The sequence below is a fragment of the Symphalangus syndactylus genome, chromosome 10, assembly GCF_028878055.3.
Source record: "Symphalangus syndactylus isolate Jambi chromosome 10, NHGRI_mSymSyn1-v2.1_pri, whole genome shotgun sequence".
In the NCBI taxonomy this organism is placed as follows: Eukaryota; Metazoa; Chordata; class Mammalia; order Primates; family Hylobatidae; genus Symphalangus; species Symphalangus syndactylus.
Window position 1 is genome coordinate 100,331,584 of NC_072432.2, and position 24,725 is coordinate 100,356,308.

Below are 24,725 nucleotides of genomic sequence, written 5' to 3' on the forward strand. Positions count from 1 at the left end.
GACAGAGTGAGACCTCAAAAAAAAAGAAAAAAGCAGCAGCAGCTTAGGTAAGAGCCATTCCTTGCCACATGAACAATGTGGCCTCTCAACAGGAGATACTCACAATGACATTCTGCCACCCATAGCCTGGGGCCAACTTCTTGAGCATCTCCTCTCAGTAACCGAGCCCCAGTTTGTAAAACAATGGAAAAATGATCTTCATTTGTGGTCACATGTTCTCATGAGTTTTAGTACTTGAAATATTGTAATACCAAGTCAAAGAAAAAAATCGCCTGGATGCTGAGTTTGAAATGCAGGGCTTGCTTGCTCTAATTTAGCCCAATTTTCTGAAATCCAGTAGCATCATCCAGTAGCATCACGTCAACTGTCTTGACAAACAAGACAGTTAGAAAACACTTTTAAAATCCCTGATGGCTAGAATTTTAAAGTGTTATTTTTACATTAAAACAAATATGGATGTGGTATGTTGTATTCCATAAAATGCACACAAATGTTTGAGTTAAATATCAGTGATGTGTAGAGATCTCTAAATGCTTAAGGCCTTTTAGCATTAAGCCCTCAAATCTCCAGGGCAGCCATTCAGGAAACTTTGGGTGAAACACTGGAGGAGTGTGGTCCTTGATAATGAGGTCTTTGTAGCTTGACTGAAATCTGGCTCTGCCTCAAAAGTTTCAAGTGTATGGGCAAGGAGTTTTAACGGGAGGTTGGAAGAGCATGCTCTCTAGGAGCCTCAACAATAAAGGGCAGAGTTCATTACCTCTAGGAAGGTGTCAAGTACTGTAAATCATGTGAGATTTTACCCTCCTTGCAAGCTTACAAGTTATTCTTCCATAATCATGGATGCTGAATGAATATGTAAGTCGCTCTTGGGTCAGAGATGAAGGATAGTTTATTATTCAAAGCAATAGCAATAACCAAAGTATTAGCATTTTTGCATAGGTTTCCTGAACTGATTCCCATAGGACAATGCAGAGAGGGCCAGGTGACACCTGCACATGCAGCAGGTTGTGTTACAGGAGAAGAATCCTAGCTTCAAGAAACCAAAGCTTTTACACTGAAGAGTTAAGTATGCTTTCTACAGAAGGAGACATTATCTCTAACTTCCAAGGCTGTAAACGAACCTTTCCTTTGCTTTAGAAGGAGGTACTACCTCTATCTTTCAAGGTTGTTCACTATATAAACATTCCTGAAAAGGCTGTTGGGAATAAAGCAGTCAGTGCCTCTGCTTGAAAAATGCAGATACATGAGAGACCCATGGAGAAACATCTGTCAACAGGAGGGACCTATGGTCAGATTCCTCTACAACATGTAGAAGTCTCCTTGTCATCTCCTCTGACTTCTCAGTAAGCATGAATGGTGGGCAGCATAGGGCTCATTCGTTCAGGTCATGATGGAAACCTGAGGTTCATTATAAAAGATTCACTAGGAAGTAGCTGGGACAACCTGCCCTAAAGGGACTCACAATACAGATGAGCAGTTTGATTGCAACCTCCAATGACTACTATGACATGAAGAAAATGCAACACAGTCCAAGGCAGGTTGGTAGGCTCAGACTAGCTGCTTCCATTTTATGGCTCACTATCTTGTGTTTTCAAAGTTACCCTCACAATCAACAAAGAAACTACCAGCACTAATAAGTGAGTTTAGCAAGATCTCAGAATACAAAGTCAATATACAAAAAATCAGTTGTATTTCTATGTACTGGCAGCACAAAATTGGCACTAAATTTTGAAAGTCAATGTCATTAATAATAGCATAATAAATACAAATGACTTACAAGTTGGTTCAACAACTATAAAACATTGCTGAAGTTAAAGAATAAATGGAACACACATCCAATTTATGGACTGGAAGACTCCGCATTATTAAGATGTCAATTCTTCCCAAGTCGATCTTTAGGTTCAATGCAATTTAATCAAATTTTCAAGAGGATTTTTAAAGACAGACATATTAACAGATTGACTCTAGGATTTGTATGAAAGTAAAAGAACTTAAAATAGACAAATAAATTTTGAAAAAGAAAAACAAGGTTGGATGACTTGATTACCTGATTTTAAGACTTACTATACAACTAGTAATCAAGTACTGGTATAAGGATGGTCAACTAGATCAGCGGAATAGACTAGAGAATCCTGAAGGAAACTCACACTTATACGGCCAGTTGGTTTTTGACAAAGACACCAAATCAATCCAGTGAAGTAAAGGAAAGTCTTCTCAACAGATGGTGCTTACGCAAACAGAAATCCATATGGGGAAATAAAAAACCTCATATCCCACTCAAATATTAATTTGAAACAAACGGTGATATAATGAGACCATGGAATACAAAGTAATACAAAGGAATTAAAATATTGATCCACACAACAACTTGGATGAACCTCTTGGGGAGTTATGGCTTGCAATCCTTGGCTGGGAAGCTGCTACCCAACGTATCTATACTGTGGAAAGGGGGCATGATACCTTCAAGACAACAACAATAATACTGTTTTTTGGGTTTTTTGTTGTTGTTGTTGTTTTTTGAGACACGGTCTTGCTCAGTTGCCCAGGCTGGAGTGCAGTGGTGCAATCTCGGCTCACTGCAACCTCTGCCTCCCGGGTTCACACCATTCTCCTGCTTCAGCCTCCCGAGTAGCTGGGACTACAGGCGACTGCCACCGCGCCCGGCTAATTTTTTTTGTATTTTTAGTAGAGACGGGGTTTCACCCCGTTGGTTGGCCAGGATGGTCTCGATCTCTCGACCTCATGATCCACCCTCCTCGGCCTCCCAAAGTGCTGGGATTACAGGCGCGAGTCACCGTGCCCGGCCAACAATAATACTGGTTTTAATGTCAAGAAACTTTGAAACTCATTACCTCTCTCCACAACATTCCTGAAAGGTAGGTCTTATTTCCCTATTTAAAGATGAGGAAACAAGCCGGGCATGGTGGTGGACACCAGTAGTCCCAGCTGCTTGGGAGGCTGAAGTGGGAGGACTGCTTGAGCCTAGGAGTTCCAGGCACCTCGCAACATAACAAGACCCCATTTCTTAAAAAAAAAAAAAAAAAATTTAAAGGTGAGGAAACTAAGACTGACTGAATAAGCTGAAGTAGCTTCACTCAAGCTTAGACAGGTAGTAGGTCTATCTGTGATCCAGCCCACACCTGTCTGACTCTCAAGTTCCCAGTTCTACCACTCCCAGCTGCCTTCCTCAGAGCAAGGCACAGGAGGGACCTGCTGTTACTTGTGGAAAAAAGAAGACATTACACCTGCAAGGAGAGAGGAGTCAGGTTAGACGAAGATGTGTATATACATTCTTATCTTCTACGATGGAAAACGGGAAGGTATCCGAGGAAGCACAGCCTGCTTTGGTCTATGATTTCCTCTTAAAGTGAGGAGGGTCATTCTTGTTTTACAGAGTCACATCAGTTCTGAAGCATTTTGATGAAGAAAATGCTCCTAGTGTCCAATTTGGGTCTCAGAAGGGTTTCTTTTGAGTAAACCACCACCTTCTGGCAATAAACATGAGTTGCAGGAGGAAGAGTTTGGTTTTTAATCTTTTGAACTCTAAAACATCTCAGTAGCCCTTAAATTTAGTTAGCAGGTTTTGCATTAAAATAAAACAAACAAAAAAGTACATCACTGAGGGAAGGGCTGATTAAAAATTGATACATTTGAAAAAAATCTGACTTTTGGATAATAAATAAAAACACTGACCCAGCCGGGAGTGGTGGCTCATGCCTGTAATCCTAGCACTTTGGGAGGCCGAGGCAGGTGGATCATGAGGTCAAGAAATCGAGACCATCCTGGCCAACCAACGGGGTGAAACCCCGTCTCTACTAAAAATACAAAAATTAGCTGGGCATAGTGGCACATGCCTGTAGTCCCAGCTACTCGGGAGGCTGAAGCAGGAGAATCGCTTGAACTCGGGAGGCAGAGGTTGCAGTGAGCTGAGATCACGCCACTGCACTCCAGCCCAGGCAACAGAGCAAGACTCTGTCTCAAAAAAAAAAAAAAAAAACAAACCATTGACCCGTGTCACAAAACATGTAAAAGATGGAAGTTTTATTAAAAGGCAGGAGTGGCCCAAGGTGATTCATTTGGGAAAAAACTGATGAGGTTCCATGTTGTCCACACTGTAAATTTTTTTTTCTTTGAGACGGAGTCTTGTTCTGTTGCCCAGGCTGGAGTGCGGTGGCATGATCTTGGCTCACTGCAACATCTGTCTTCTGGGTTCAAGTGATTCTCCTGCCTCAGCCTCCCAAGTAGCTGGGATTATAGGCATGCACTACCATGCCCGGCTATTTGATACTTTCTTTAGTAGACAGGGTTTCACCATGTTGGCCAGGCTCCTGCCCTCAAGTGATCCACCTGCCTCAGCCTCCCAGAGTGCTGGGATTACAGGCGTGAGCTACTGCACCCTACCCAAACTGTACACTTTTGAAAGTGAGAGGGGTTGCTATTAATAATTGCATGGGACAACAGGTGAAAAGTGGGGGTGTCCCAGGCAAACTGGGACATGTGGTTTACCTAAATTTGTTTCTGAGGTTTAGCCTGGCAAAGATGTGAGTACATTTTGTAATAGAGACCACATGGTAAGAAATTTAACCCTTTCAGAAAGAATAAATGTCACTATCTTTCCATGTGCTGGCAGGAGGAATTTAGCATCTGATTTGAATTTTATTTTGGAAACTAAATTCTAAGGGAGATTCCACACCATTCAAGAGCTTGAGCAACCACCACCTTGTGACAATGAACAAGATTTGCATCTAGTCAACTCAGTTTGCAATGTGGTGTCTTTAAGGAGTGACTGTGGCTCTGCGTAATATTATCATGGAACTGAATATTGCCATGGGACTGAATGCAAGAAAAGAGTAGGTGGATTCGGAGCTGAAGTGGGAGAAGGCAGGATGACAGGTAGGAAGATGTTCGGTCTCCAGTATACCCATCGCCCTGTACTTCACAGAGGGTTGCTGGGTACCTCATGGCCAAACAGGGTATCAGCACTCCATGGATGGAAATCATTTGGTGTATGCTTCACTTGGGAAGAATTGATATCTTAACAATATTAATTCTTCCTATCCATGAACATGGAATATTTCTTCATTTATTTAAATCTTCGAGATTTCTTTCATCAGCTGTGATTGATTCCTAGTTTAATTCTATTGTAGTCAGAGAACATACTTTGTTCTATCCTTTTAAATTTGTTGAGCTATGTTTTATGGCCTAGATGGTGGTCTATCTCAGTGAATGTCCCATGTGAGCTTGAGAAAGAATCTATATTCTGCTGTTGTTGAACTAAGTATTGTACAAATGTCAATTAGATCAATTTGATATATTTTTTTCAGTTCAACTATATCCTTGCTCATTTGCTGCCTGCTGGATGTATTAATTACTTTTAAAAATGGTATTAAAACATTCTATTATAACAGTGAGCTTACCTATTTTTCCTTGCAGTTTTATCTTCTTTTGCCTCACATATTTCGGTGCTCTGTTTTTAAGTACATACATATTAAGTATTGTTATGTCTTCCCAAATAACTGATCCCTTTAACTTTATGTAATGTTCCTGTTTATACCTGATAAATTTCCTTGTTCTGAAGTCTGCTTTTCTTGAAATTAACAATAGCTACTTCAGCTATTTTTTTAATTAGTGTCAGCGTGGTATAGCTTTCTCTATCTTTTTGCTTTTAATGTATTTTCTTGTGGATAACACACAACTGGGCTTTGTTTGTTTTTGAAATCCATTCTGACAATCTCTCTTTTAATTGGTGTAATCAGATTATTCACATTTAAAGTGGTTATTGATAGAGTTGGATTAATATCTACAATGTTTGTAACTGTTTTGTATGTGTCTCACTTGACTTTCATATCTAATTTTGAATTTGTAATTTCATATTCTTTGCCTTAAAGAGAACGCTTGCAGACCCCTCAAAACCTGGAGACACCCCCTACCTTGCACACATTATACCGGTATGTGATGGTAGAAAAGCTGCACATCAGTCTTGGCAGGCAGGGCAGGAGGGATGCAGGGATTCACAGATGCGACTGTGCAACGCACAGATGCACTGGGTCTTTGCCTGGTGGGTTCAAAGCCTCCAGACGCTGACAAACGCTGCAGCCAATGAGTGGGTTCCTATGGTCCGATATGGAGGGCAAGGGGCGGGACTCCCTCCTGCCACTCGCTGGCTGGGTTCAGAGTCTCCGCGAAGAGACAGCGTTGGGCCCAGAGTGGGCGTGGCTTACGTGTCCGCAGGCTTTCCTGGCAGGCCTGGCGGGGGGGCCAGGTTGCCATGACGACCGCGGCTAGGTCGCGGCAGACTCGGTTGGTGACTCCGGGCGCGTAGAAGATCGTGTACCTGTCGTTCGCAGTGGCTCAGTTTCCCAGTAATCCATAAGAACAGCAGGGATAACAGGGTCCCATGTTGTTTTTTTGTCAGAATTCCTCGACTAGCGACCCTGTGCCCGACAGGCTGCACCGCGCCCCGCGCACTGACTCCGGCCTCTGCGCGCGCCCCCTGGCCGGCTCCGGGGTGGGGAGGGGGCTTCGCAGATCCCCAGAAAACCGCCCGGCGAGCCACGAGCCCGTGGACTGCAGGCTCCGCTTCCTCGTGGGGTGTTCACTTTGTATCAGTGTGTTGATTTGCCGCCAGTTAGAAGCACCTTAAAAAGGGGCCAGGGGCCGTAGGAGGGGGGCTTGTCTGAAGGAGGCTCTGGGCTTGCTGATCCACGTAGCAGTTTGTCGCGCGGCTGCGGGGGAACGGCCCACGGCCGCGGTAACAGGGCTTCGTCTTCTTTGCAGAGCCATGGGCAGCAGGAAGAAGGAAATTGCCCTGCAGGTAAGCCTCAAGGGGCGCTAGCTTCCAGCTGTGGGTTGGGGTCGGGGAAGAGGAGGGTGATTGGAGCGGGGTTGCAGTATAAAAGTGACATTCTGTTTGCCAGCAGTACGTGACAGTGTTCTCAAACTTGAGTGATGTACCCTTCCGTCTTAAAGGGACAAAACTTATCTTGGAACCCCAGTGATGACAAATTTTATGCAAACAAAATTAATGCAAACAAAACTGAGTAGAAGCTGTTTATAGTGCTTATACAACCATAAAACCTAAACATGCATTAAATAAAACTGCAAACCAAGAAAATACGAATCAACATAACTCGATGTGACCGTTATTTTGTTCCTGTTGTTGAAATATAATTGCAATGTGCACAGAGAATACAGTATAGGTTCTTTTGACTTTGGGCCTGAGTCTGTAACTGTCTGCTCTGTGGAGACCCAGTTTTCCCACCACTGTTCTCATCAAATTTCACTTATTAACAAATATGTTTTGAGATATATTATGTGCTGGACATTTGTTATATAGAGTGCCTTACTTCATTTGCACGTGGGACAAGTGAATTCAGAAGCCAGCAACTGCTCTTCTTCTTGGTCCTGGACAATAGACAGTGGTTGATTCTGAATTGATGGTAAAAACGTGCAGGCATAGACCCTGGAATGAGGAGAGAGTGCTTGGTCATAAGGAGATCAGCTGGATGATCTGTAACATGGGAACATTTTTAAACGAACTTTAAAATGCCTCATCATCAGCTGGGCCCAGTAAGATGCATACCAAGGCTACAGCGCCTCCTAGATAATAGAGCTTTAGTGGTTTTGAGACATCTGGTTTCTCTCTTATTGTCCTCAGTAGGACCAGCAGTTTGCACGAGGATTTCAAAAGCCTAGTGGTTTAAAAAGAGGAAAGGGGAAAGCAGCATCATTCTAAGGGTACCCCATGCTGGGGGTGGGAGGGGTGTGGGGTGGGGTGGGTTGGGATTTTTAGACTGGAAGTCAGAAGACCTGATGTAGTTCTTGCGTCCTCTATAGCCAGCTGTGTCTTTGACTACATCACATAACCTCTCTGGGCTACAGCTTGCCCATCTATGGAATGAGAATGTTGTGTGAATTATCCCTAAGGGCCTTCTTCCAGCCTTGATATTCTAGGATTCTAGAGTCAGAAGCCACTTCATATGCGAATGTTCTGGTTGAAGTAAATTCTGATCAACTGGTCCTACCATTCATTGCTGTGTGACTCATTTCCTCAACTCTCTGGCCTCCGTATCCTTTACGTAGACAGGAGGGATGATACCTGTCCTGTAACGCCTGCAGAGCTGTGATGAGACTCCTTTAGACACTTCCTGGCTGGTCTGATGTGGTCTGTGGTGTCTCTAATGTTATATTATGGTCATTTCATGTGTTGATGCCCTAGAGTTCCTATAGGGGTAATAACTTTTGTTAGCAATGTTGTTATTTTTTCATGTGTATTACTCAGAGCTCTGAGTACAATGCAGTATTCAAAGTAAGTGCTCCCTCCTGCTGAAAGGAGGAGAGCGAGCAGCCTCCCCTCCCGTCTTCCACTGAGGCATCTGTGTAAAGGTCACCTCTCTATAAGGTAAACCCCTTGAAAGCAGTGCCTAAAGTTGGCCAACCCAGGAACCTTGTCCTCTCTCTCAGCAAGGTTATTCAGGGTTCCGTTTATAACTGAGACAGACAGAAATCACAGGACATCAAAGGACAGTCTGGGTAAAAGGTGCCACACATTCCCTATTCATTCCCTACCAAATGCAGGGCTTAGTGAAGTCCAGATATTTCCCACACTGTTCCACTCTTGCCCGGCTCCCAGGGCTGAGATTCTTCAACTGCCCAGAGTCCTGGCCCCAGAGCTGGTGGGACTCACTCCATGACAGGGGTGGGCCACAGGGAGTTGCTGGTGACTTAAGTCTGAGCCTCTGGGTAGGGGTGTGGGGCCCTTCTGAACGCTTCTATCACTTTCCTCAGGACTGTAGTTGTGGGCCCAGGGTTATATCAGTCCAACTCTCTTACTTCATTTAAGGCATCAGAAAGGCTTTTCTGGGTTTCTTTTTCTTCTACTTTTCATTGAAACAAAAAAAGTAAGGAGTATGCTTCCTTAAAAGAGAGACTTTTTTTTTTTTTTTTTTTGAGACAGTCTCATTCTGTCCTGTCGCCCAGGCTGGAACGCAGTGGCACGATCTCATCTCAGTGCAACCTCCACCTCTCAGGTTCAAGCAATTCTCATGTCTCAGCCTCCCAAGTAGCTGGGAAAACAGGTATGCACCACCACGCCCGGCCAACTTTTGTATTTTTTTTTTTTTTTTTTTTTTATTTTTTAGTAGAGGCAGGGTTTCACCATGTTGGCCAGGCAGGTCTCAAACTTCTGGTCTCAAGTGATCTGCCTGCCCTGGACTCCAAAAGTGTTGGGATTACAGGCATGAGCCACCACATTCGGCCAAAAAAGGGACTTTTAATACAGGATTAGCAGGTGTTACATGTTTCTTGCCCTTATTGCCAATAACGCATCCTATCTTTTTTAAAGGGACACAGACCTTAGCATACCTATATTAAGAACAATAGTAGGCCAGGCCTGCTGGCTCATGCCTGTAATCCCAGCACTTTGGAAGGCCAAGGCAGGCAGATTACTTGAGGTCAGGAGTTCACAACCAACCTGGCCAACATGGTGAAACCCCGTCTCTACTAAAAATACAAAAAATTAGCCGGGTGTGGTAGCAGGCACCTGTAATCCCAGCTACTTGGGAGGCTGAGGCAGGAGAATCTCTTGAACCCGGGAGGCAGAGGTTGCCGTGAGCCATGATCATGCCACTGCACTCCAGCCTGGGTGACAGAACGAGATTCTGTCTCAAAAAAGACAAACAAAAAAACCCAGTAGTAATTTTTGTGGTCTTTTAATTTATATAGTTTCAAAGTAGCTCACCACAAAAATATGTTAATTACAAAGGAAAAGAGAATAATTTTACAGACAACAGGTCTGACAGGCCATGTTAATCCAGTGACCAAAGTGAAAATCAGTAACAGGCAGATGGAAATTGTGTCTCATCTGCTAGGGAGTAGTGAGAGGAATGATCTTCAGCTTCTCCAACACTCCTACCAGTCCAGCCAATTTCAACCAGTCCAAACATGCACAGTCTGAATCCAATCAGGAGGAAACATCAGATATGCCCCAACTGAGGGACATTCTACAAAATACCTGGCATGTAGTTTTCCAAAGTGTCAACATTGTGAAAAGAAGAGAAAGACTAAAGAACTATTCCAGACTAAAGAGACTTGACAAATAAATCTAGCACACATTTCTGATTAGCTCCTTTGATACTCAGGACATTATGAGATAAATAGGAAAACTTGCACTCTATCTAAGGATTAAATGTTCACAATATGTCAGTGGTTTTTTCCCTGATTTTGATTATTGTATTGTGTTATATAGGAATAATATATTCAGGAATAATGAGATAACAAGCTGTAATTTGCTTTCAAATACCTAAAAAAAAATCCCTAAATCTTTATACTGTACTTGTACACTTTCTGTAAGTTTGAAATTATTTCAAAGTAAAAAACATTATACAGAAATGTTTACTATTGGCCAGATGTGGTGGCTTACGCCTGTAATCCCAGCACTTTGGGAGGCCGAGGTGGGCAGATCACTTGAGGTCAGGAGTTCAAGACCAGCCTGGCCAACATGGTGAAACCCCGTCTCAACTAAAAATACAAAAATGGCCAGGTGTAGTGGCACGTGCCTGTAATCCCAGCTACTCAGGAGGCTGAAGCATAAGAATCGCTTGAACCTGGGAGGCAGAGCAGAGGTTGCAGTGAGCTGAGATTGCGCCTCTGCACTCCAGCCTGGGTGACAGAGCAAGACTCCATCTCAAAAAAAAAAAGAAATTTTTACTGTTAATGAAGAGGGATAATATGTATTTCTCCTTGTATTTCACATTTATAAAACCAGAACTCTGTGGATAAGAAAAAAATGTGAGTGAATGGCAATAAGTTCAACTTAATACTGATACTGAGTGAAAACACAAATTTCAAAATGAAAACTACAGTTTGATACATTTATGTACATTTTAAGGACACAAAAACAATTTATATATTGTTCCTGGACAAATAACATGTAAATGCCTGAGACTAGTACACATCATTCTTAGGATAGTGTTTTTCTGGGTAGGGAAGAAGGGAGAGAAGGAAGGAGAAAAGAAGATGGGGGAGAGGATAACTTGAACTGTACTTGTAAGCATTTCAGAGATAGAAAGAGAGAAATCTAGAGCAAATAGATTGAATTGTTTCCCTGCCTGAGCCCTCAGTAATACGGCATTTGATCCTCTTTGGCTTTAGGTCAACATCAGCACCCAAGAGCTTTGGGAGGAAATGCTCAGTTCCAAAGGACTAACTGGTAATTCAAAGTAAAATAACTTTTTAGATCCATTCTTTTCTAAATTATTAAATGGTGTGATGAACCATGAAGAGAAGGGCTGCAATGAACACCACTTTCCTATTACCTTGAGCCTCATAAAAAACCAGGTGATGTGTGTGTGTGTGTGTGTGTGTGTGTGTGTGTGTGTGTGTGTGTGTATCTGGCTTGAATATCAGTAAATTCAGTTCAGGAAATGAGTCAGTACTTAGGGTTGTTTGGCGTTAAAAGTAACAGAAAACCTCTTCTAATTACTTCAGGCACTAAAGGAGAATGCATTGGAAGGAATACAGGGATCTCTTGGAACTCAAAGGATGGAAGGAGAGCCAGGCCTTACTGGGACTTGACCATGGTACTGCAGTCATTAGGAAACAGCAGGCCACTGTCTATGGGCCTCCTCACCCCTATCCTCCTGGCATCAGTTATTTGTTGCTGCTTAGCTATTTACCCAGAAACTTAGTGCTTTAAAACAACAAACATTGATTATCCAAGTTTCTGTGGGTCAGGAGTCCAGGTATAGCTTAGTTGGATACCTCTGGCTCAGAGTGTCTCACCACGGTAGGTAAAGTGTCAGACGGGATCTCAAGGCTCAACGAGGAGCAGATTTGCTTCCAAGCTCTTTTGTGTGGCTGTTGGCAGACCTAAGAAGATCCACTTCCAAGCTCGCTCATGAGGCTATGGGTAGGAAGGATTTAAGTCCTCACTGGCTGTTGGCCAGAGACATTAACTTCTTGCCATTGGTTTCTCCATGAGGCTACTCACAACCTGGTAACTTGCTTTCCCTAGGACAGGGCTCTAAGAGAGGGCACAAGTTGGAAGTCACGGCCTTTTGTTAGCCTAATCTTGAAAGTGATATCCCATTGCTTTTGCCATACTCTGCTCATTAGAAGCTGGTCACTAGGTCCAGCCCACACTCCAGGGCAGGGGATTACACAAGTACATGAGGACCAGGAGGTGGGGATCACCAGAAACATCTGAGAGGCTGCCTACCACCTACTGTCACCCACTCTTTACTTCTCTTTCTCATTCACTGCAGATATCTCTGTGCTCTGTTACTCTGTGTGCCTGCTCAGTTTTTCTCTCTGTGAATATACCTGCTCAGTGTGCTTGTATCTGATCTTAGCCTTGCCCATTACCACCCCCTCCACCAAATGACTTCAGCATTCAAGCCCATTCAAGCCAGATGGGATATCATGGCCCATCACCAACTGTAGAAATCTTTCTTATTCCCAGACCCAGTGCAAAATTAGCCTCCTCATATGAAATCTTTCTGGAAGCTCTATGTGGTCACGTCCCTCCTGGGAGCTCCTAGGGCACTTGGGGTGAGACTCTGTCTCAATCCCTCCAGCACACACCCCACTTGCTGCGGCCCCTGTAGGGAAAGACCATCACAGCTTTTCTCCTAGACTCTAAACACAACAGCACTGGCTTTTTCTTTTTTCTTTTTTTTTTGAGACGGAGTCACCCAGGCTGGAGTGCAGTGATGCAATCTCGGCTCACTGCAACCTCCGTCTCTGGGGTTCAAGCGATTCTCCTGCCACAGCCTCCCAAGTAGCTGGGATTACAGGCACGTTCTATCACACCCAGCTAATTTTTGTATTTTCAGTAGAGATGGGGTTTCACTGTCTTGGCCAGGCTGGTCTCAAACTCCTGACCTCAAATGATCCACCCACCCCGGCCTCCCAGAGTGCTGGGATTAAGGTGTGAGCCAGCACACCCGGCCAGCATTGGCTTTTTAATCTCATGTCTGTAGTAGACTTGCCCGGGATTGAGGCTGAGTGGGTACTAGATAAATGCTGATCCAGTTGTGTGGGTGTGAGTATTGCCACACTCTACTGTTTGAGGGATTATAAAGCCTTTTTGATGGTGCCAAGACTTAACCATTTTGTCCATGTGTCTTGTCTGGGCAACTGGAACATGGCTCCAGGTGAAAAAAATCATTATTTCTATTTCTTTAACAACCGTGAAAAAACCACCATTCCTTAATCTTTTGAGAATGTATCGTGTGCCAGGCATCTTGCTAAGCACCCTATGTGATAGTAGCTAACATCCAGTGAGCACTGACCCTCTGCCAAGCCTGGTCTAAATGGTTCAAGGGCCTCTGCTGACTGAAGGTAGCAGGGCCTCCTCTTTGCTCCTTCTCATCAGGCAGTCTAAAGGGATATATAGATATGGAGCATATAAATACATAGATATGTGTTTTTTCTCTCTCTCTCCAGCCAGCAGAAATTTGCTTCAAAAGTGAACCACCAGCATCTTGGAAATCTTGCCTTCTGCTGGCTCATTTTCACCTGCTTTCAACATGCCAAAGTCCCTTCAGACCTATACATGCATGCACAGACACACACACACACACACACACACACACTTTTTTCTTGTCTCTGCCATTCCTTCCATGTGGCTTCTCTGTTTTGCTTCCTCTCACTCAGAGTCAAATCAAACACTACCTCTCTGGTCCCTCCCACCCCCTAACCCCCACCCCCGCTTCCTCTGTAACTGTGTGAAGGTGCCTTTGTGCCCACCACTCCTCACAGAGCCAGGGTGTCCAAGAAGGAGGGAGAAGCTAGTAAAAACGGCGGGTGCACTATCAATACAAATACAGTACAGAGAGTTTAGGCTAATTGGGCCCCAGCTTTTTTCCTTTGGGATTTAAACATGCCCTTTTCAGTGGGCCTGTGTACAGGGCCCTCTAAGTCTTCAGGGACATTTTCCTGGCTTGACCTAAATGCCCTTTTTGGCCTTCACCCAAATAACTGTAGTAGGTTGAAATTAAAATCTGTCAATTGTGAAACTCTTGTCTTCAGAAAAGCCCAGACCTTTATCCTCTACCTGGATGCTGTGGAACCCAAATCCCACTCTCCTGCCCCTCCTCTCCTGCTTGGATGTCTGGTTGCCTTTGTGATCACTTGTCTTTGATTTTCTGGTTGGTACTGAAAACCCAGCCTGTTTAGAGTTGAGTTTGTTCTCCTTTCCCCTCCAACAATCTCTCCCCACCCCTCGCTCGTTCTTTTTCTCTGCCAGGCTCAAAGGTGAAGTCCTTTTCACACCGTCTTCATTTTCATCCCTAGTATTTTGCCTACATTCTTTTCATTCTATCCGCTCTGCCACCCCTGTGTCTGGCTTCCTCATTCCTCCTATACCCAGCTTGGTTCTCACATTCTGCAAAATTGTGCTACGTGGCTAAACCAAAGAACACTGCTGAATTCATGCGTCTTGCTTCTTCCCTGGAGCAGTTGAAAGAGCATGGGCTATGGCATCAGGCAACACAGGATTTAAAACTTGATTCTGCCGTACTGTGGTTTAAATGTGTCCCCCTTCAAAATTCAGGTGTTGAAACTGAATGGCCAAAGTAATGGTTTTAAGAGGTGGGGCCTTTAAAAGGGGAGTAGTGCCCTTCATGAGTGGCATTAAGTGCCCTTATAAAAGGGCTTGATGGAAGGAGTTTATTCCTTTTGCCCTTGACTCCCGTCATGTGAGGACACAGTATAATTCTCCTCCAGAGAATGCAGCCCTTACCTGACCACCAAACCTGCTGGCACCTTGATCTTGGACTTGCCAGCCTCCAGAACTGTGATAACTAAGTTTCTGTTCATTATAAACTGCCCAGTCTGTAGTGTTCCATTATAGCAGCATAAATGAACTAAGCTATACTGCTTGAGAATTTGCTTTCTTACCTTAAGGCCATAACTTCACCTCTTTGAACTTCAGTTTCCTCATCTATATAGTGCAATAATGATATCCATCTCACTGGTGGGCTTTTTAGAGAAAAGCAAAGTGCACCTGCCCTCTTGCAGCTAAAGCAGAATAGCTTAGTCTGTTTATGCTGCTGTAACAGGACACTACAGATAGGTAGTATATAAAGAACAGAAATTTATTTCTTACAATTCTGGATGTAGGCAAGTCCAAGATATTAGCTCCCTCTTCTAATACTTACTGTGAATCCTCATTGCCTAGTGATTCAGGATAGAGCTCCTCAAGCCTCACATTCCAGATTCCTCCAGTGATCCCTGCCACCACTTCCTACCACACCACCTCGGGCAGGTCTGGTCCAGCAGGCTGCCCAGGGGTCCCTGAGTCCGCCACCTGTGCCTGGCTGCCCATCCTTTGCACCACAGTCTCCCTCTCTGCCCATTCAAGCCTGGGCTCTCTACAATGCCTAGTGCAAGTCACCTCTTCATGGGAAGCCTTCCTTCCCTGGTTAGTATAGGACAGTGTTAGTACAGTGTCACCAGTTTCTATACTAACTTTAGCCATGACAATTTATATTGTGTTATATTAATAGTTCTCACTTGATGGGAAAATTTTGAAATGTGAATCTGCAATAAGTAAAATCACAAATTGCACACTATTAAAATTGGCAGAGCTAATCAATTATTAGCAATTTTGACACTATCTCCCTGTGACTATGCTACTCTAGCAGTTGAACAGAAATGCTCACCTGTGTGGAACAGGCAAGAACTCTGGGAGTGTTGAGGCGTTTTGGCAGATATCCCTCCTCTAAAATATGGCCACTGGTATGTCACCATCTAGCCCTTGCTGCTGCTTCATGGTCGTGTGGGGCAGGTCCTGCACAAATCCAGTAGACAGGAGTTGGCTTGGTTTGCTTAGCTTCCTGTCGATCACATGGTTCACAACACTCAGATGAGAGGATTCCCTTACATCCAGCCCTGACATGTACTATAGATTGGGATTAAAGAAGAAAAAGGTATCCAAGTTTCTCTTTAGCTCTCTATCAGGCTCACTTTCTGGGAGAAAAATGTTGATTTTTCTAAAGTAGATAAAACTCTGCTCCACCCAAAGAAAGTGGCTTTTAATTCAACAGAGGAAATGGTCAAACCTGTGTTTGTTATCAAAGGATTACATAAAAGTCAATTGTGTGCTGCTGGGTCACCTACAGTGACCTCTCCTTTTTAGAATAGACAGTTTCAGTCTAATTCCAATATCACTGAGGGCCACCCTGTGTTAGGCCTAACCCTGAATGTAGCCTGAAGAACCCTTAAGAAAAAGGAACCATGTTAAGAAAATTATTTTCTGCTATGCTTCTACTGTATTTAGAATTCAGTACACCAAGTTTATAAGAATGAGGGCTAGCTGTGTTTCCATGCTGGCTTATAATCTCATGGGATAGTAAATCCCTTTAACCATTAGATATCTCAGCAAATGAATGTCCATTTGAGGGGGGTTAGAATGTACAGGTATAAATTTTGCCTGGTGTGGTGGGCGCTGGTGTCTACTGAATGTTCCTGCTTCTTGGTTCCACACAGTTGTTGATGTCTATCAAGGCTGGTGTGGCCCCTGCAAACCTGTGGTGAGCCTCTTCCAGAAGATGAGGATCGAGGTCGGCCTGGACCTTCTGCACTTTGCATTAGTAAGATTCTCTCTTGGCCAACAGTCATACAACATTGTAAAAAGAATTTAAAAATTTAAAAGAGTCAGGAAGGAGAAGTGTGAGAGTAGCCTTTCTCAGGTCATTAAAAAGGAATCAGTGTGGACTTTTTGTTGATACTGTCACGATAGTTTCTAATTTCTCTAGCTATGAAGGTTCGTATTCCACACCCCACCTCCCTATATCCCTCTTGGCTTGAGCAGTTCTTGGTGCTGTATGAAGAGAAGAAATATATGTCACTCAAATGCATATTCTCCCTCTTCTTTTTTCTTTTTCCTGTCACCCAGGCTGGAGTGCGGTGGTGGTATCATGGCTCACTGCAGCCTTTGCCTCCCAGCCTCAAATGATCCTCCCACCTCAGCTGCCCAACTAGCTGGGACTATATAGGCACATGCCACCATGCTTGACTAATTTTTTAACTTTTTGTAGAGACAAGGTATCACTATATTGCCCAGGCTGGTCTAGAACTCCCAGGCTCAAACAATCCTCCCACCACAGCGTCCCAAAGTGTTGGGATTACAGGCATGAGCCACCACCCCAGCCACATCTCCTTCTTGGCTCGTGAACACTGTTGACTGAAATGTCATTTTCAGAGCAAAGAGTTTTAAGATTTCCATCGTCTGCTCCATAAAGGGGAACTTTTAGCAAATATTTATTTGGATGAATGTATGGAAATGGGAATAAATTCCAGAGAAGTGTACAAGAGACACTGTTGATATGCTGCATGGGTTTGAGGTTCATAGGCAGTGAAGACAGGAGAAAATATAACTTACACTAATCACTCAAGAAGTTGGACTTCAAGGACTTTGCAGTTCCTCCTTTGGCAGTCAGTCTTGGTGCTTCCATAGGGAGTGTGCTGTAGAAGGGCTTGCATGGGGAATCTCTTATGCCCATGTGCAGCAGGTTTCTCAGACAATGAAGGTGGTGCCTGAAGACCTTCACCTTGGTTGTCAGTCATGGCTGCAGAAGGACGTTAGCCAGTAGCGCTCCCTTGGACTGGTGCAGTAGCTGGGTGGGGTAGGTGATACTCTTGCTTCCTCCTCATTTGATTCTTCAAGAGAGTACATGTCTGCAATTTTATAGGACAGCTCTGATTAGCAGGAACAGTATGAGAGCAAATCGGGGCTCTACCTGGAGAAGTCAGTCCTAGGGGTGTTCAGTTCCCTGTGTGGTTTCCCATCAATCAATCGGGCCCTGCACCCCCTGCACCCAGGGTACCTGCTGATAGTGGTTTTCTTTAGGCAGAGGCAGATCGTCTTGATGTCCTCGAAAAGTACAGAGGGAAGTGCGAGCCAACCTTTCTGTTTTATGCAGTAAGTATATTTTCAGAATCAGAACTATTGGACGATTGCAAATCATTAGAGTTCAAAATAGAAGCATCTCACTGACATTAATTCTCTCTGGGAGAATTAATGGGAACCACCAAGAGGCCTCACAGATTCAAACAAGTGATGCTGTTTTCTCTGATGCCTCCCAGTCTGTTTTTATGATGTTGGCTACACACAGACACCCCCACCCCCAAGTCTAACTGGTGATACAAGCTGCTGACTAGGATGGCGGCCTGAGGGCCCTGTACCCAAGGAGGTGGATGACACAGCACCCTGGCGGTCACTGTGCTGGCGCAGCCTTCCTGACTTGCTGTACACGGGGAGAGAGTACCAGTCACTCAAATGTACATGCTCCTTTTTGGCTCATGAATACTCTAGACTGAGGCTTCACTCTCAGAACACAGGGTTTCAAGATTTCTATCCTTTGCTCCATAAAGGGGAATTTTTAGTAAAAATAGATATTCCTTTATGGGGCAGACAAGCTCTTCATTCACTTTTATTTCATAATAAAATGTGAAGATATGTTTACAGAAAGTTAGAAATGAGAGGGACTATTGAGGAAAACCAAGTGGCCCAGTGTTTTGAAAATATAATTTGGATGTCCTTGGGTGTGACATCCATGGTCCAACTCCATGCCCCTTAGGGCCCACTGTTTCACACTTGGCTTCCTAGGTTTAGGCCACCTGCCAGGCTCTGATGGCAATGGATCGATATACCTCCTCACTCAGATCAGCCCCCTCATTGTAGAGTCAGGAATACTGGGATCTACTCAACCAGGTCCCCGAACACCAGGCTAGGGTTGTTTAATTTGGAAAACTTCAGCCTCCTGGCCTCAGCACTGCAAGTATTACAAATTGGAAACTTATGATAAAACATTAGGCCGGGCGCGGTGGCTCACGCTTGTAATCCCAGCACTTTGGGAGGCCGAGGCGGGCGGATCACGAGGTCAGGAGATCGAGACCACAGTGAAACCCCGTCTCTACTAAAAATACAAAAAATTAGCCGGGCGTGGTGGTGGGCGCCTGTAGTCCCAGCTACTCGGAGAGGCTGAGGCAGGAGAATGGCGTGAACCCGGGAGGCGGAGCTTGCAGTGAGCCGAGATTGCACCACTGCACTCCAGCCTGGGGGACAGAGCGAGACTCCGTCTCAAAAAAAAAAAAAAAAACAAAAACAAAAAAACATTATTTGAGCTTTGGATTTTAGTAGGGAGACTGAACTTACATGAAATAACATGGTTGGGAGGAAAGAAGGGAGAAGTAGGAAGGAGCTCAGAGATGAGCATGCCCCAGACACACTTGACATCAGAGCTCAGTTGCAGAAATGGGATCATTACCACAATGGCTTAATTGCTTGAGCCCATAGCTATTAAAGCATAAATCCTAATTGGCTGTATGGGAACATGGGCCACAATCTTCAACCCTATGGTGGTCCACTGAGGGATGGGATGGAAATGGAAGGAGGACCCACTCTGTGTGAACTTCTCCCTCTCCAGATCCATTTCTTTGTGAGTACAAACGTAGAGACTTTTGGCCAGGTGCAGTGGCGCACACCTGTAATCCCAGCACTTTGGGAGGCTGAGGCAGGCAGATCACCTGAGGTCAGGAGTTTGAGACCAGCCTGGCCAACATGGTGAAACACCGTCTCTGCTAAAAATACAAAAATTAGCCAGGCCTGGTGGCGGGTGTCTGTAATCCCAGCTACTTAAGAGGCTGAGGCAGGAGAATCACTTGAACCCAGGAGGTGGAGGTTGCAGTGAGCTGAGACCACGCCATTGAACTCCAGCCTGGGCAACAAGAGCAAAACTCCATCTCATAAATAAATAAATAGACTTTTGAAAGAGTTAAAGCAGAAACTCAGGTTCATCCCAAATACCACCTGGACTGTGAAGTCTTCCCTGACCATCTCAGATGATGCTGGCAATTCTTGCCCCAAGTTCCAAGCACCTTATAAGTTTTCCTATTACAGCAATTATTTTATAGTATTGTAATTGTTTCTTCAGCTTGGCCAGGTATCCCTCTCCCCACTCTACTACCCATTCATGAAGGCTGCAGCTATGTTTTTTCATGTTTAATGTTTATATTCTTTGCCTCTGCCTTAGTCCTTGGTATACTAAGTGCTCAATAATATTCGTTGAACGAATAAGTTATGTGTAAGCCACACTTAGTCACTCATAACTTACTACGTATTGTTCCTTCCTTAATGAACTGCTGGTTACCCTGAAGGAAGCTTTGAAAGGAGTGGCATTGCCTAGAAGGTAGAGATCAGAAAAAGAGAAATCATTTAAAACTAGGAGCAGACTGGCTGGGCGCGGTGGCTCACGGCTGTAATTCCAACACTTTGGGAGGCACAGATAGGCGGATCACGAGGTCAGGAGATCGAGATCATCCTGGCTAATACGGTGAAACCCCGTCTCTACTAAAAATACAAAAAAATTAGCCGGGCATGGTGGCGGGCACCTGTAGTTCCAGCTATTCGGGAGACTGAGGCAGGAGAATGGTGTGAGCCCGGGAGGTGGAGCTTGCAGTGAGCCGAGATCACGCCACTGCACTCCAGCCTGGGCGACAGAGCAAGACTCCGTCTCAAACAATCAAACAAACAAACCTAGGAGCAGACCTGAGGGTGTCCTGCCAAGGGAGGGCAGCAGAAGTGAGCACCCTGCTACAGGCCTGGGGTTGAAGGACCTTGATCTTGGGCACACTCCTAGACACTTTTGCCATCTCTTGCAAGAGATTAATATTTGCCAAGAGTATTTCATGCTGTTTGTAACGTATTCTAGGGAGGAGAACTGGTGGCTGTGGTTAGAGGAGCAAATGCCCCACTGCTGCAGAAAACCATCCTAGACCAGCTGGAGGCCGAAAAGAAAGTGCTGGCTGAAGGCAGAGAACGGAAAGTGGTAACTGGAGGTCACTTCTACAAGCAGCTAACTCACAAGTGCGCTAGTAGGGCGAGATCAGCAGTCCCCATCCCCTTCACCTGACTTTCCTGGAGCTGTCGGTGGACAGCTTCATAAAAGTTTCACCTGGGTCTGTTCCTCATGCACTGTGCCCTGGTGATATGTGTGCATTTTGAAACCTTCTTATAAAAGCCATCTCTTTCATCCAGAGCGCTTTATTTTATCCATTTCCCTTTCATCTCCCACTTCAACTCTTAACAATGAATTCAGAAATGAAAATCAAGTTACAGAATGGAGTGGTGGGTAGGAGAAGTCAGCTATCCTGGGCTCCTCTCAGCCTCGAGGTGAAATCTCTCCTAGTGACCCACTGGCTCATATTCCTGAAGGTTTTACTTGTGAACTCAGAGGGCTCATTTCTTTAACTTAGAAATTAAGGTCTGTCATTATCATGAGAAATAGAATCAGTAAAGCTTGTGATTTTGATACATTATTTCCATGATAACATTGACTGCCAGTTCTTCAAATAATTGGCTGCCTTTGAAAATCAACATACCGTTGGTAGAGAGGTATTTCCTGGTGCTTTGAGCATCTTGCAAATGTGACTCAACACCATTCCATGTTCGTTGTTCAAGTTTTCTTATTAAATTCCAAATAGCAAAGCTCCATTTTTATAGAATGGATTAAAATCAAATCATATTTTTCCCAAGAAAACTGGCCATTTTCCCTCACAAAAGAAAACTGCAAATGCTAACATCTTCATGTGCCTCCTCCAAGGGAATATTATCTCTTTACCGCTTCTCTGTACTGCGTAGTCAATCTCTTAATATTTACTTACATTTCAATTCTTTGTCTTCTTATCAACTCTCTATCTCTACTTAATGTTATGAAAAGAGGCAGACTCTAAAACTTAAGATAAGTAGATTTTCTTGTATTCTAATTCTGTCCGTCCCACACCATCACCCAACTACCAAAAAGGGTCCTGTAAAGTTTCCAAGACTGATAATTTTGACATTTTTTTCTCTGTTTTTTAGAGCTTTGCTTTTTTTAGTTTCTACAGGTTTTTGAAGGTCTTAGTAGCTAACTACTTTCTTTTAATGACCAATTTGTACTAGATTAAAGATGAGGCTCTTTCTGATGAAGATGAATGTGTTTCCCATGGAAAGAACAATGGTGAAGATGAGGACATGGGTGAGTGCAGAACCAATGAGCAAGGGAAAAAAGCAAAGCAGATTTTATATATGTTTAAAATAGATGAGTATTCAGTTTACTGAGCAATCTGAACTCTGAGAAGGTTTTTTAATGGTTCATAATTTTCTTTTAAAAATTGATATATAATAGATGTGCATATTTTCAGAGTACATGAGATAATTTGATACATTCATGTAATTAAATCAGGGTAATTGGGATATCCATCACCTTAAATATTTATCTTTTCTTTATGCTATGGATATCCAAATTATTTTCTTCTAGCTATTTTGAAATGTACAAAAGATTAATGTTAACTATAGTCACCCTGCTGATTTCTTGAATACCAGGTCTGATTTCTTCTGTCTATCTGTAGATTGTACCTATTAATCAACCTCTCTTCATTTCTCTCTCTCCACTTTCTGGCCTCTGGTAATCACCAATCTACTCTCTATCTTCATGAGATCCATTTTTTAAGTTCCCACATATGAGTAAGAACATGTGCTATTTGTTGTTCTTTGCTTGGGGGCTTATTTCACTTAACATAATGATCTCCAGTTCCATCCATGTTGCCACAAATGACAGGATTTTAATCTTTTTAATTAATGAATAATATTCCCTTGTGTATATACACCACACTTTCTTTATTCATCCATTGATGGGCACTTAGGTTGATTCCATATTTTGGCTATTGTGAATACTGCTGCAATAAACATGGGAGTGCAGATATCTCTTGATTTCCTCTCTTTTGGATATATACATAGTAGTGGGATTGTTGGATCATATGGTAGTTCTAGTTTTGTTTTTTCAGGAACCTCCATACTGTTTTCTATAGTGGCTGTGCTAATTTACATTCATACCAGCAGTATATGAACATTCCCGTTGCTCTACATCCTCACCTCATTATTCTTCTTTTTGGTTTTTTTGTTTGTTTGTTTGTTTTGAGACAGAGTCTCCCTCTGTCGCCCAGGTTGGAGTGCAGTGGTGCGATCTTGGCTCACTGCAACCTCTGCCTCCCAGGTTCAAGCAATTCTCGTGCCTCAGCTTCCCTGAGTAGCTGGGATTACAAGCACCAGCCACCACACCTGGCTAATTTTTACATTTTTAGTAGAGACTAGATTTTGCCATGTTGGCCAGGCTGGTTTTGAACTTCTGACATCAGGTGATCCACCCGCCTTGGCCTCCCAAAGTGCTGGGATTACAGGCGTGAGCCACCGCACCTGGCCTCCCTGACTTTTTTTTTTTTTAATAGTCCCCATTCTAACTGGGGTGAGATGACATCTTATTGTGATTTTGTGATTTGCATTTCTCTGATGATTAGTGATATTGAGCACCTTTTTCATATACCCACTGGCCATTTTTATGTCTTTTTTTGGAGAAATGTCTACTCAGATCTTTTGCCCATTTAAAAATCAGATTATCTTTCTTTTTGCTTTTGAGTTGTTTGAGCTCCTTATATATTCTGGTTATTAATCCCTTGTCGGAGGGATAGTTTGCAAATATTTTCTCCCACTCTGTGGGTTATCTCTTCACTTTGTTGATTGTCTCCTTTGCTTTGCAGAAGCTTCTTTGCTTGACGTGATCTCATTTATCTATTTTTGCTTTTGTTGCCTATGCTTTTGAGGTCTTACACAAAAAATCTTTGCTCAGACCAATATCCAGGAGCATTTCCCCAATGTTGTCTTTTGATAGTTTCATAGTATCAGGTCTTAGAATTATGCCTTTAATATATTTTGATTTTGTGTTTGTATATGGTGAGAAATAGGGGTGTAGTTTCATTCTTCTGCATATGGTTGTTCAGTTTAACCAGCACCATTTATTGAAGAGAATGTCCTTTTCAGCATTGTATGTTCTTGGCACCTTTGCTGCAAATGAGCTGGCTATAAATGCATGGATTTACATCTGGGTTCACTATTCTGTGTCTGTTTTTATGCTAGTATTTTGCTGTTTTGGTCACTATAGCTTTGTAGTATAATCTGAAGTCAGGTAGTGTGATGCCTCCAGGTTTGTTATTTTTGCTCAGGATGGCTTTGGTTATTTGGGGTTTTTTGTAGTTCCATATAAATTTTAGGATTATATTTTCTATTTCTGAGAAGAATGTCATTGGTATTTTGATAGGGATTGCATTGAATCTGTAAATTGCCTTGGGCACTATTAACATTTTAACAATATTAATTCTCCCAATCCATCAGCATGGAATATCTTTCCATTTGTGTGTGTGTGTGTGTGTGTCCTCTTCAATTTCTTTCATCAGCATATCATAGTTTTCCTTGTAGACAGCTTTCACATCTTTTGGTTAAATTGAAGTCTACATATTTTATATTCTTTGTAGCTATTGTAAATGGGATTGCTTTCTTGGTTTCTTTTTCAGATTGTTTGCTGTTAGTATATACATATGCTACGGGTTTTTGTGTTGATTTTGTATCCTGCAACTTTACTGATTTCGTTTTATCAGTTCTAAAAGTTTTTTGGTAGGGTCTTTGAATTAAAGTGGTAAAAGCAGGCATCCTTGTCTTATTCGAGATCTTTGAGGGAAGGCTTTGCAATTTCCCCCATTCACTATGATGCTGGCTGTGGGTTTGTTATACATGGCTTTTATTGTTTTGAGGTATGTTCCTTCTATACCCAGTGTTTTGAAGGTTTTTATCATAAAGGGAATTCAAATTTTACTGAATGGTTTTTCAGCATCTATTGGAATGATTATAT

At 43.2% G+C, this 24,725-nt stretch overlaps 1 protein-coding gene across 1 annotated transcript in view; it reads left to right on the forward strand.

Moving 5' to 3' along the window:
• The first annotated feature begins 6,218 nt into the window (after positions 1-6,218).
• The window catches only part of NME9 (NME/NM23 family member 9), a 28,830-nt gene continuing 10,323 nt past the window's right edge, over positions 6,219-24,725 (forward strand). Inside the window, exons 1-7 of the mRNA XM_063610726.1 lie at positions 6,219-6,300; positions 6,778-6,814; positions 11,152-11,209; positions 16,492-16,595; positions 17,855-17,926; positions 20,718-20,834; positions 21,947-22,022. Coding sequence (XP_063466796.1) covers positions 6,269-6,300; positions 6,778-6,814; positions 11,152-11,209; positions 16,492-16,595; positions 17,855-17,926; positions 20,718-20,834; positions 21,947-22,022 — 496 coding nt within the window. The 5' untranslated portion in view covers positions 6,219-6,268. The remainder of the gene's footprint in view (positions 6,301-6,777; positions 6,815-11,151; positions 11,210-16,491; positions 16,596-17,854; positions 17,927-20,717; positions 20,835-21,946; positions 22,023-24,725) is intronic.